This window comes from Anarrhichthys ocellatus, unplaced genomic scaffold (genome assembly GCF_004355925.1).
Source record: "Anarrhichthys ocellatus isolate YVR2014 unplaced genomic scaffold, GSC_Weel_1.0 scaffold117, whole genome shotgun sequence".
Lineage (NCBI taxonomy): Eukaryota > Metazoa > Chordata > Actinopteri > Perciformes > Anarhichadidae > Anarrhichthys > Anarrhichthys ocellatus.
This window is the reverse complement of record NW_022280147.1, coordinates 519,439-533,046: the sequence shown is the minus strand read 5'-3', so window position 1 is coordinate 533,046 and position 13,608 is coordinate 519,439. Positions and strand designations below refer to the sequence as shown.

The 13,608-nt window shown below is 43.8% G+C and overlaps 1 protein-coding gene across 2 annotated transcripts; it reads left to right on the top strand.

Annotated features, from left to right (window-relative positions):
* Window positions 1-1,633: 1,633 nt before the first annotated feature.
* Window positions 1,634-13,090, top strand: mocs1 (molybdenum cofactor synthesis 1). Of its 2 annotated transcripts, none has more exons than XM_031876826.1 (11): window positions 1,634-1,935; window positions 3,813-3,924; window positions 4,782-4,949; window positions 8,107-8,271; window positions 8,880-8,941; window positions 10,039-10,150; window positions 10,826-10,935; window positions 11,206-11,316; window positions 11,440-11,560; window positions 11,655-11,702; window positions 11,866-13,090. In XM_031876826.1, exons 1-11 carry the CDS (start codon window positions 1,738-1,740, stop codon window positions 12,948-12,950), a joined length of 2,292 nt encoding a protein of 763 aa, XP_031732686.1. In that variant the 5' UTR covers window positions 1,634-1,737; the 3' UTR covers window positions 12,951-13,090. The 2 variants fall into 2 exon arrangements, with proteins under 2 accessions (XP_031732686.1, XP_031732687.1); XM_031876827.1 differs by having other exon boundaries at window positions 11,655-11,717; window positions 11,866-11,957.
* Window positions 13,091-13,608: the final 518 nt, after the last annotated feature.

The window sequence follows — 13,608 nt, the reverse complement described above, 5'->3', positions numbered from 1 at the left end:
CAAACGGGTTTTAGAGGAGCAGTGCTGGCGCTGGCGCTCACGCTCGCCTGTAGAGACTATACTCCTGACAAGAACGCGCAGTTTAGGGCAGAACGAATTCTGCCCATCGCTGAATGTATTTGAGGACGCTAATTGGCTAAATTGTATGTCACACATTTATATCTTTAATCAGCAATTGGCTAAAGTGCTTCATAGACCCGCCTCCTGTCGGCAGATTCTCCAGCGCCACAGCCAGCTGAGACATGCAGACAGGCGGAGTGGACATGGAGGAAAAGCATATATTTTGCGCAGATATCATATTTGACAAATATTACTGGGTGCATTCCATGTTTAAAAAAACACAAATATTGACAATTTGTATAATTTATTCTTAATTTTTTTATTTTTTTGTGGCTCAAAGGGGGGGGCGGCGCCCTAGCGCCCTCTATTGGCCAGCCGCCACTGCTCCTACTATACATCTGTCATCTGTGTGTAAATGTATTATGTTCATTTCTTCCTGATAATGTGTATTGAGCCGTCCTGTCAGGCAGGGGCGTCGTTAGGCCTATTTTAGGGGGCGAAGCCCCCCTCAAATGTTCTTCAGCCCCCCCAAATAATTTGGCATTATTGGCTTCAAAAAAAAAAAGAAGAAAAAAAATATATATTTTTATTTTGGTGATGTCATTAAATTAAACTATTGTTTCTCACATGGACAAGTTATTTATAACTAACATGCTACATATGTGCGTGCATTCTGGTTTGTATGTTTTCTCCCCCTTCAAATTACAATCCAATAGCCTATCATCATACTTAACCATATAAAGTTGACACTGTCGGGTCCATTCTCCATCCATTGTGTGCGGTCCCTTTCAGAATTAGGATTTGGGAGTGACGCGGATATTCTTTATTTGAGAAAAGTTCATATTTTTGTTGTCAAATTTCACTATGACCCTGAAATTCTGTCTCTTGTGTTATCATATACTGAATGCAAGCAAAACTACAGAGCAAAATCACACTCTTTCTGATTGAACCAATCTATGAACTGTCTGAAACAATGGATATCCGCGGCCCCAAATGGGCCCCAAATAAAATTGCCATGCGCTAACATGCCACTCCCCTTGGGGCTAAGCCCCCCCTTTCATTGAATCCTAGAAACGCCCCTGCTGTCAGGTATCAGATTCTCACTACACAATTATCTTTGACAAAAGATTTCCGCACATCGATGTTATCACGGTATCTATAGAAACATTTAAAATGAAACTAGTCAAATTCATCTTTAACTTTGTTATTATGCGTTTTGTGTCCTTTTTTTGGCAAATTGATTGCACTCAAAATTCAGGTGTAGGGAGGTGGAGAGTGATTATGTAACCTTAACTGTACAGGGACGTGACTGTAAGAGGCGCTGAATTATTTACACAATATTATCATGTGTATTATTGACATATCTGCAATTTACTTTTTAAATATCAGAATAAATATCAAGAGCTATATTGTGGAAACACTCTAAAAATGAGTTTTATTTCGCTGACTCCACGGTCTCTCACCAAGTACTTGAAGAGCTTGTGTCCCCTGCTGACTACACTACCCAGTGTGCACCAGCGTTTATGGCGTACGTTAGCACGATTGGCTGGCGTGACCATGCCCCTGATATTCCCCCTCGTCTTGAATGACATATTTTTACTGCAGCGCAGAGCTCATGACAAGAGCCCCGAAAACAGTTAAGTACAGAAAACCTCAGGGGGCTGTCAGGAAACAAACATGGCTACGCACGCTAGCATGTGCTGCCGCCTGTTTGGGAGACACGCCAGTTTACCACATTTCAGAAAACTCTTCGGCCAGCGCGTGAACGGGAGACTGTATTCCAGTGCTACGCACAAGGAAAATGAGGCTGAACTTGGAGACTCGACTTCATCCGCTGCCAACTTCTCCTCGTCCCTGAAAACCAGGTCAAGACAGGTAACGTTAACCGAACAAGTGACATACTCCGTGCTGGGGTTTGTTTCACTGTGAATGTCTGATCTCAGGCCAGTTGGATAGAGTTGTTAGCTGGTGGTAGTTAATGATTGAAGTCAGTTTGTAATGTAGCCACGACCTCAGTCCAGTTAAGGGCCAAGTAAAGGCTTAACTAGCTGTCGAACTCTTTTAGGGACTTAATATTAAACGTAAGTTAAAGACCGCCCTTACGACAGTGTAGTAACGTTAAGATGGTTTTCATGTTTGTTTGTTTTTTACACCAGCTAGGAGCTTCGTGTAAACTAAACCTCTGAATGTTGTAAACTAACGTCACATTACGGCAGATAAGCCATTGCTGTGTGAAGGTCATAGTTCAGCTTCCTCAGTGCACGTGAGTGGTCTCTTCTGAATCAATTAGGAAGACACATTTCTCAAAAGTAAAGTTTTTATGCTTTAAAACCATATGGAATTTAAAACTATTAGCCTCAGATTACTGTAGTCTTTTAATTTTAGTGTGTTTAACCCACCCACATGCTTGCTGATAACAGTAGCCCACTGTTGACAGACAAATGTCCGGAGGCGTTTACAAAGCCACGCGCACCTCCCTGGGCCCTCCTCAGTTCCAGATGTTGTGCCTCCTCATGCCTCCCTTCGCTCCTCTGGCTCGAGACCAAGGAGAGATAAAATAGGAGATATCACGTGTCACATCATCGGGATACAACCCAGGCGCAGTAAAAAGTTGTCGAAAGGCTCACCTCCGGTTCTGTCGAGTGAAGCCGATGCAAAAGTGTCTTAAAACTTGCATTCTCTCTAGTGTCCATCAGGGGGCGACTCCTCTGGTTGTATAGAAGTCTGTGAGAAAATGACTCTACTTCTTTCTTGATTTATTACCTCGGTAAACATTGTAAACATGAGTTTATGGTCTCAATCTCTAGTTTCAAGTCTTCTTCAATACAGCATGATGTTCATTTCGTAAATGATGGTCCATTTAGAGTCAAACAGACCATAAAGCAGGGGATGCTTTAGGGCGGGCTTACTGTGATTGACAGGTCGCTGCCGCTACCAGAGCCGTGCGTCACTCCTTTGCATTCCAAATATGGTAACCTCCGTTCATTGGCTGCAAAACCAACAACATGGCGACAGCCATAATTCAACATGGCGACGGCGAAATCGCCAAGCTTCATAACGGCAGTCGACAAACAATGGAAGATGTCACGATGACCACATCCACTACAGTCTATGGTTACACATGGATAGTCACTGGTGCAGACGCTGGCAGATCGTTAACTTAAGTAAAAGTACTAATACCACACTGAGCTGTGCGATAATGATAACAATACACATAAATAAATAATTCATAGATTTGAATGCGTGTGTGTGTGTGTTAAATAAATAAATGACATCTGTACAGATGTGTGACATCTGCACCGGTGACGCGGTGTAGACAACTAACGGAGAGTCAACGTCAGAAAATGCCTTGAAAACCTGTGTGACATCTGTACAGTCTTGTCACAATACATTAGTTGTCATGAACACTGGTATGTTTATCTGTCATAAAATAAAGAAAAAGACTTTAAAATGACCACTCCGAAGGCCAGGATGTCTTCATTTGTTAAATGCCTGTTACCTCGGCTCCTCTCTCCTCTCGTCTCTTGCTTGCCTCCTCTGCCAGCATCTCCCTTGGGACTAAGGCGCGAGGAACGGAATCAAGGATGTACAAACTGGGAAATGAGACATTTTGAAGTGTTGATACTTTTATAAATGAAGCCACTACAGGATTACCACATATCCCTGTGTTTTTCCCAGAATTTTTAATTTTGGCTATTTTCATGTGAGCGATGAGTGTAACGATGCCGTTGACCTGTCTGGTTTCTCCCCAGGAGAGGCTGAGAGATGACAGCATACTGCCTTTCTCAGCGTTCTTGACTGACAGCTTTGGCCGGAGGCACAGCTACCTGCGCATCTCCCTGACGGAGAAATGCAACCTGCGCTGTGAGTAAAGGTCCCACTGTGGACATTGAAGAGGTCCTGAGCTGCTTTGGTTTGTTTTATTCCTGGTGATTATCCAGCTACTTGAAGAAACCACATTCAGCAATACTATAGCTACCACCACGACTGTTACTGATGGAAACACATCCTCTCTTGTAGTTAACAAAGAAAGAGGAAGTAGCATTTATAAAATTATGTTTTTTCATTTGTATACATTTAAATAGAATTACATTGGATGTTGCACGAACAAAAGTTCAGTTTATCCCAATCAGTACTTGTCTCTATGAAAGTATTGAGTGCTGTGCAATCTAAGTAGCCCTGGGGCAGAAATAGAGTGTAAAAGTAAAATACACAAAATACACGTTGTACAGGTCCAGGTTGTATGCAATGAAGTACTGCACAATAGAATTACATGTTAAGAAATATTTTGGGGAATTGGCTCAAATCGACTTGACAACCAGTTTGCATCAGAGGGCAGGTTGATGTTCATCAATAGTGATGATAATAGATCATCTTGAGTAACATACTGAGGACACCTTGGAACATAGCAGAGCTATTATTCTATCTAGAACATTTGAACATACTGAAAAGATAAACAACTCAATGAGATGCAAAGATCCAGTGGAAATAACATTAGAGCAACAGCATAATGCTTTCATTTGCTATATTGTATTAGAAGTAGACCGATCGATCTGGCCGGCTGATTATCCTCGCAGATGAAATGTTTTAAAACCATCGTTGTTGGTGGAACTGGGCTACGATGGCTGCACCGCCGACGTTTGATCTCCCTTCAACGTGTTGTTCTATCTGCCACAGACCTATGTGAGCCATCTTGTCTTTCACTTTCCCCTCGTGATCAGGTCAGTACTGCATGCCAGATGAGGGGGTGAAGCTGACACCACGGAGCCAACTGCTGACCACCTCGGAGGTACTAACCCTGGCTCGCCTCTTCATCCGCGAGGGGGTGCAGAAAATCCGCCTCACTGGAGGAGAGCCCCTCATCAAACCTGACTTGCTGGATTTCCTCAGTAAGGAACTAGTGCAAGACTGTGTTTCAGCTTGAAGCGTGTTAAGATGTGTTGTCCTTTATGATTCTGGTATCCAGCCGCTCACATGAACTCATCAGCATTTACGTATGTAGAAACACGGCCGTGACCACTACTGTTGTTAAAAAACAATCCGAGCTAAAGTGGTGTAGCTAGGTATCAGTGACATGAGGAACAGGACATGTTTTCATGCATGGCTTCAGGTTTAGACACACTTGTGGAAGGAGAAGTGATTGGTCACACCACCGCTATGTGCTCAGTCTGATGACACAATTTTACAGCCTGATTTGCCGATGGACCGTTTCGGCCCTCACACTGACAATAGTGCGAGTGTGAGCGACGTTAAAGCATGACGTGCTCAAAGACAGCAGTGCGTCATAAAGAGCTGCTGTTATTTCTATGTCATGTGACAAGCCACCACTGTGACCTCACAGGTTTCTGTCGACTGGGGTCGACTGGAGTAAATGATTTGCATCAAGTAGAAACAGTAACCAGCCCGTTGCTGTCCAAATGAACAGAGTAACAAATATGTTCAGAAATTAAGTTATGTGTAATAAAATGGAATGACACAGGGAAAAAGTATTGAACACGCTTACTGAAATTTATTTAATACTTCGTACAAAAGCCTTTGTTGGTAATGACAGCTTCCTGTATGGAGAAACTAGTCACATGCATTGCTCAGCTGTGATTTTGGTCCATTCTTCCACACAAACAGTCTTCAAATCTTCAAGGTTTCGTGGGCCTCTTCTATGAACTCTGATCTTTCCATAGATTTTCTATCTATTCCCTTTACACAGCAGTTAAAATACAGTTATAATGATTCTGATAATAGATATTCAGCCGGTGTTCACAACTTTATCTTCATGTGTGTAAGAGATGCAATTTGAAATATACACCTTGAAAACTGCAAACCTATCTACGTCATGTTTTATGTTTGTTAAATTCTCAGTAGCGATCAAATGATAACCATATCAAATGATATGGTTATTATACATATTACAAACAAAACACTTTAAAAACTCTAATGTGTGTGGTATTTGTTATAAATGTACGTTGGTACATAGAGGATGATAAGAAGCTGTACATGGAGGGACTTAGGACCCAGGGGAATGTAGGTGAAGCAAGGGAACCTGGAGGGGGTCTGTACCGTGGCAGTAACGTGCATGAGGAAGTTATGCTAATAAAGGGTTGGAGTTAAGAGCAGTTTGTTCTCACGTGCTTATATGTTCATTTAAAAAGACAGTGACTGGAGTGAAGGGGGGCGGGGGCAGCAGCAGCAGCAGGAAGTGACGCCACACAAACACACACACATACAGCTTTTCACCGCTCGCTGCCCGGTTCTTGTGTTAAAAATGTCTGCTTAATAATAACGTTAACGTGCGTTAACGCCGAAAAAATAATTGTCGGCGTAAATTAATGAATGCGTTAACGCGATAACTTGCCCAGCACTAATATACAGTTGTGTGAAAAAGTGTTTGCCCCCTTCCTGATTTCTTATTTTTTTGCATGTTTGTCACACTTAAATGTTTCAGATCATCAAACAAATTTAAATATTAGACAAAGATAACACAAGTAAACACAAAATGCAGTTTTTAAATGAAGGTTTTTATTATTAAGGGGGAAAAAAATCCAAACCTACATGGCCCTGTGTGAAAAAGTGATTGCCCCCCCCCCCTGTTAAAACATAAATTAACTGTGGTTTATCACATCTTTGGAAAGCTGAGTTCAATTTCTCTAGCCACACCCAGGCCTAATTACTGCCACACCTTTTCTCAATCAAGAAATCACTTAAATAGGACCTGCCTGACAAAGTAAGGTAGACCAAAAGATCCTCAAAAGCTAGACATCATGCTGCGATCCAAAGAAATTCAGGAACAAATGAGAAACAAAGTAATTGAGATCTATCAGTCTGGAAAAGGTTACAAAGCCATTTCTAAAGCTTTGGGACTCCAGCGAACCACAGTGAAGCCATTATCCACAAATGGCGAAAACATGGAACAGTGGTGAACCTTCCCAGGAGTGGCCGGCCGACCAAAATTGCCCCAAGAGCGCAGCGATGACTCATCCAAGAGGTCACAAAAGACCCCAGAACAACATCCAAAGAACTGCAGGCCTCACTTGCCTCAATTAAGGTCAGTGTTCATGACTCCACCATAAGAAAGAGACAGAAAAATGGCCTGCATGGCAGAGTTCCAAGACGAAAACCACTGCTGAGAAAAAAGAACATAAAGGCTCGTCTCAGTTTTGCCAGAAAACATCTTGATGATCCCCAAGACTTTTGGGAAAATACTCTGTGGACTGACGAGACAAAAGTTGAACTTTTTGGAAGGTGTATGTCCCATTACATCTGGCGTAAAAGTAGCACGGCATTTCAGAAAAGGAACATCATACCAACAGTAAAATATGGTGGTGGTAGTGTGATGGTCTGGGGCTGTTTTGCTGCTTCAGGACCTGGAAGACTTGCTGTGGTAAATGGAACCATGAATTCTGCTGTCTACCAAAAAATCCTGAAGGAGAATGTCCGGCCATCTGTTCGTGACCTCAAGCTGAAGCGCACTTGGGTTCTGCAGCAGGACAATGATCCAAAACACACCAGCAAGTCCACCTCTGAATGGCTTAAGAAAAACAAAATGAAGACTTTGGAGTGGCCTAGTCAAAGTCCCGACCTGAATCCGATTGAGATGCTGTGGCATGACCTTAAAAAGGCGGTTCATGCTCGAAAACCCTCCAATGTGGCTGAACAATTCTGCAAAGATGAGTGGGCCAAAATTCTTCTACAGCGCTGTAAAAGACTCATTGCCAGTTATCGCAAACGCTTGATTGCAGTTGTTGCTGCTAAGGGTGGCCCAACCAGTTATTAGGTTTAGGGGGCAATCACTTTTTCACACAGGGCCATGTAGGTTTGGATTTTTTTCCCCCTTAATAATGAAAACCTTCATTTAAAAACCACATTTTGTGTTTACTTGTGTTATCTTTGTCTAATATTTAAATTTGTTTGATGATCTGAAACATTTAAGTGTGACAAACATGCAAAAAAATAAGAAATCAGGAAGGGGCAAACACTTTTTCACACAACTGTATATGTATATACATATACATTCTTTCTCTTCCTTGTCCCATGCTCTCTCTCCCTCTGCAGAAGAACTGAGGAAGTTGGAGGGCCTGAAGACCATTGCAGTGACAACCAACGGCATGAACTTGGCCAGACTTCTGCCGAAGCTGAAAGACGCCGGCCTGGACCTGATCAACATCAGCCTGGATTCACTGGTCCCTGCCAAGTTTGAGTTCATTGTCAGGCGGAAAGGTAGTAAAAGTATTTGACCTACTATGTCCGATGCAAGAAAGGTCCGTCCTTAACAAGTTGTGAACGGACTAAATCAATGCGATGGCGGTTGTTGTGGGTCAGTCCCACTCGGTTACTCAAGGAGCCTGTAACGTCTGAAGTCACGTGGAGTGGAGACGACAGCAGGGCAGAGCAGGAAATACAGGAGGGAGAAAGGAAAGCGCTCTCTGAGGCCGTCCTCCTCCACAACACCTACAGCTATTGTCAGTAAAAGGTTTAGCAGACATTAGGTGTGTGCTATGGCCTGAAAGGAATCTTGTCTCTTAGCCTTCAGTAAGCTCAGTTAAGAATTTAAGTACAACACGTGTGGTATTTAATTGTGATTATGAGAATTGTAGATGACTAAACAATAGCCCCACCTCGTACAGAGAAGGTTACCAGCTGGTGCAAGAAGAGGACTGAAGGAGGACACCTTTCTGCAGACAACCTCCCTCCACTCACACACCAGCTCTACATTACATTTGAATTGGTAGCACAGAATGAACACAATATCAAGGGATGATTAATGTGTTGAATGCAAAATGTTGATTTCATTCATCATCAATTTCAAACTTGTCTTTGTTTAACAGGGTTCCACAAGGTCATGGAGGGCATAGATAAGGCCATCGAAATGGGCTTCAACCCTGTTAAGGTATTTTATTTACACTTTTCAAAAAGAAATTTAATAATAAAATCATTGTGTTACTGTTAATTAAATAATATGCATTTTCTTTATTTAGTAACTTAGATATTTCAGAGTCTTTAGACTGTTTGGATTAGGAGCTTTACAGATATTACATTACATATTTGTACTCCACTCCTTTGTTATATGTGACCAGAACTTAGCGATTTTAGAACAGTCCATAAAACTGTGTATAGAAGTTCAAACTGATGTTTGTAACTGATAATATTGTATTTCCTTAAATCTATGACAGAAAGAGGGAGTGAGAGGTTCGGACATCAAACGTTAGTTCATTTTATTTGTTTTTAAAACTCTCTTAATATATTTCTTTAGGTTTTTGTGTTTTTATCTTTTGTTCGTTTTTCATTATGATTTTTTTAGTAACATTTGTATAAAATATCTAACGTAGAAGCTGCAAAACAAAGTATTGTGATTATTGGAGTATACTTGGAATGAAAAAAGCCAGGAAAGAGAACTATTTTCAGTGGGTTTCCCCATGTTCTACATGTGAATGAACCAACTCTCTGAATAATCTTTATGGTAGTTTTCAATGTTTCAGATATTTCTGGATAAGGCTGTTGTTTGTTACTTCCTCTTCATGGCAGAAGTGCTGAGGCAGCACCGTGTTGTAACAGAATAGCTGACTATAATATTTCCTCCACTTTGCCCCCAGAAGTTAGTGAATGAAGGAGCTGCTTCCTGATATGCTGTGTGTGACCAATCACTGCATACCATAGTTCCTCATTGCACCGAGCATGGAAGCAAACTAACGAACAATGGAGCATCTGTCGCAGAGTTTTTGTAACGCAACGATACCATAAACATTCAGATGATAGCATGTTGGCTAAGATGTCAAACATGGCGGAGTGACTTCTGCAGCGAGCTGCCATGCGATGTCTACCAGGTGTATTCCAGCAAAGTCTTGTAGCAGCTACAGGCCGTGTGATGCAGCTATAGACTGCAGTACGTCCTTTCACTTGAGAGGAAGTGTGTTGTTCAAATGTCCAGCTACTGCGTGGTTTAGTCCATGAGCTGAGACGATTGTTCGGCTCTGCTGCCCTCTGCAGGTGAACTGTGTGGTGATGAGAGGCCTCAACGAGGATGAGCTGCTGGACTTCGTGGCGCTGACGGAGAAGAAGCCTCTGGAGGTGCGCTTCATCGAATACATGCCCTTCGATGGTGAGTGCTTCCTTATTACACAGGTCTGATGAGTCCCACTAACTTACTGGGCTGTTTTCATACAGTATGTAGATGTTGTTTACACATTCAAGCACATTGTAAATAAAAAGGAAATCTTTTGGGATGGCCCAATAATTTAAGGGTTCTGGAAAAAGAGTTTGACAAAATGATAGAAGCGGCCGTCTCCTTAGATCCATTGTTGTTGGGATGTGTACCTAAAGAGAGCAATGGCACAGATCAGAGGTCTGTACTGGGATACATTTATCGGCTGATGAGAAAAACCACCAGCCATTCCACAGTGGTTACAGAGGCTGCAACAGGTTTCCGTAATGGAACGTACACTTTAATACACTTTGAAAATGAAAGATTGCAGATTGATTGTGCCTATAATGCTCATTGCTGCTACAGCAAGTCTTAAATAGGCCAGTTGAATATTTAATATACAGTGTTCAGGTAACAACAATAAAATGGTATTGATAAACAGTGGTTAGTGTTTATAGTGGTATAATATGTTTGCGGTCACTCAACACAGCTGGTTTTAAACGCGTTCCAGGATGTTAATGTGAAACCTCACTGATGTGCTGCTCGTTGAGCGGCCGCTGAGCTGAAAGGTGCCGTAGCTTGTGATGTGCTGCATCCTCCACTGACCCCCACTGGCCTCTCTCCTCTCTGCAGGCAACAAGTGGAACTTTAAGAAGATGGTGAGTTACCAGGAGATGCTGGACCTCATCAGGCAGCAGTGGCCCGACCTGGAAATGCTTCAAACCGGACGCACAACTGCCAAGGTCGGTACCTCCAACTGCACCATTATCTCTCCAGTGTAACCTCAGCTGCTCATCGTTTACGGTCCGATTAGCAACTTGTGCTGGAATATTTCATTCATTAAATGGTTGGTAAACCGAAAACTAAAGTCAACATTTACAAATCTAACTCCTGGCCAGAAGTGTTCTGTGTAATGAAGCTCTTAGACATTGGTTTGAGTGATTGCAACAACTTCTTTCAAAGAAGTCTTTCGCGGAGATAATAGTTTGACGCTCCTCTCCGTCTCTTTACAGATGTTTAAAGTGCCAGGCTTCACAGGGCAGGTGGGCTTCATCACCTCCATGTCCGAACATTTCTGTGGCTCCTGCAACCGCTTGCGTATCACAGCAGATGGCAACCTCAAGGTAAAGCTACAGTCGCTCTTTGTACCGCGATGTAAAGTACCGTACGCTCTCTGTGTGTGTGCACCTATCTTTGTTTGGAACCATCCGTGGCTGTATTCACTCCCTCTGTCGGTCTTCTCTCAGGTGTGTTTGTTTGGGAGCTCCGAGGTGTCTCTGAGAGATGTCTTGCGCTCCGGGGCATCGGATGAAGAGCTGCTGCAAATCATCGGAGCCGCTGTGGGCAGCAAGAAGAAACAGCATGCAGGTAGACGTGTGTTCACTTACTCTATACGCATGGCATCATTTATACCCGCTGATCATTCAGGGTTATGCCATCTCTTCCTGTTCTATCTCCTCAGGCATGTTTAGCATCTCGAAGATGAAGAACAGGCCTATGATCCACATTGGTGGGTGACTTGGCTGTACGTACAGATCCCTCACTGCTCACAATCTGTTTGTGATGTTATGATCATCATGTCTGTGAGCTGCAGTGTGCAACTTATGATCTGAACTGTCAATAATGCATCTAAATCGGCAGCGTGCCTGACTGATGTTCTGTTTTTCCAACAGGCTCCACTTCCCAAAGGCCTTTGTCTTCGGCAAAGTTGCAAGACAGCCGGAGAGCTCTCCCCGTGGTTTCCCTTCTTCCAAACAACACATTCCTCTCTGCAGCAGCCTCTCAGCGGTACCGCTCAGTCCTGCACAGAGAGGCTTCCTTGTGCCTTCGTGCTTTAACACAGGCTGCCCGTGATTGCTGCTCTAGACCCTTAATGAGAGGGGGGGCCCGTGTTAGGTCACATATCAAGACTGAAAACTGTGAGGACACGGACAGCCTCCTTAGTGCAGCGCCCCTTCTCTCCTCTGAGTTCGTCCGTGGTCTCGATCTCATCAGCGCTCACACCAACACGGCACGCACAAAAGTCATGAGCTCAAGTATTAATGAAGACCGTCTCAGGTACCCACAAGCCGGGGGTCCTTACGCTTTGAACAGCCACTCACTCAGGACCCCTGGAGCACCTGTTTTTTGCACACAACTAATGAATGCCAAAAGAGATGTCAAACGACACAATGTCAGACTGTGCCACAGTCAGAGTTCCAGCAAAGACCCCAGTGTTACACTGAAACGACCTGCACAGCCGGGCACAAACTTCTGCAACGCTCACCCCGATGATGTCGCCGAAGCTCAGCTGACTCACACAGACGCCCAGGGCCGAGCCACCATGGTGGACGTCGGCGGCAAAGCTCTCACGTGTCGAACAGCCACGGCCCGCGCCACCGTCCTCTTGGGCCCCACCGCCTTCCGGCTGCTCCGGGATCACCAGCTGGCCAAGGGCGACGCCCTGGCCGCGGCGCAGCTGTCCGGCATCATGGCCGCCAAGCAGACCTCCGCCCTCATCCCGCTCTGCCACCCGCTCCCATTGGACCACATCTCTGTCACCTTCGACCTCGCTGAGCCGCAGAACGCCGCGGTCGTGACGGCAACGTGCCGCTGTACGGGCAGGACGGGAGTCGAGATGGAGGCTTTGACGGCCGCCTGCGTCGCCGCACTGACCATCTATGACATGTGCAAGGCAGTGAGCCATGACATCATCATTACAGATGTGAAACTGGTCAGTAAGACAGGCGGGAAGAGGGACTTTCATCGTCCTTCGTGATCCCCTCGCCCCCACCTTTTAAATTCAACTATGGTTGTACCGGTGTGAGATCTTCACCGTACGATAACCATCTCACAAACTATCACGGTGGACTGTGTTACACTAATGCTCTTAATAAAATATTACCAGTTGCAATTCAATTCAGTTAACTTCAATTTATTTTGTACAGCCCAACATCACAATTTGTACAAAATAGGACATCCTCTGTCCCAGGACCCTCACAGGAGAACAGGAAAACCCTTTAATGATCCTCAAAGGACTGAGAACAGAACATGTTAGTTTACATGTTAGCACATTAGCGTGTTCAATGAACTACTAAAAGAAGTGGATAGAGATAAACGTACAGACACACAGTACTTTTTACAATATCATAGATGATGAAATGTCCATGGGTTGATTTGACCTTGAACCCTGTACAACAACCCTCAATCCAACCCAGGAAAACATGAAGAACCAGGCATTAATGAGCGTCATGTAGACCGCCCCTTTTTCCCCACACTCAAATTCATGCTACCAGAATCCTTTGAAAGACTCTTGAATCATGCTTAGGGTCTCACCTCCATCCTGCCGACTCCAGTGGCTTTTTACCAACGTTCAGTTACGTGATCCCTCAAAGTGAACCATGTCATCTGTGTTGCTAAATCATTTCAGTGTCATA

Excerpts from the sequence above, each read along its gene's own strand:
- mocs1 (XM_031876826.1), top strand. The coding sequence starts at position 1,738 with ATGGCTACGCACGCTAGCATGTGCTGCCGCCTGTTTGGGAGACACGCC. Across the intron at positions 4,950-8,106 it reads TGACTTGCTGGATTTCCTCA|AAGAACTGAGGAAGTTGGAG; the intron begins GTAAGGAACTAG and ends CTCCCTCTGCAG. Across the intron at positions 8,272-8,879 it reads GTTCATTGTCAGGCGGAAAG|GGTTCCACAAGGTCATGGAG; the intron begins GTAGTAAAAGTA and ends TTTGTTTAACAG.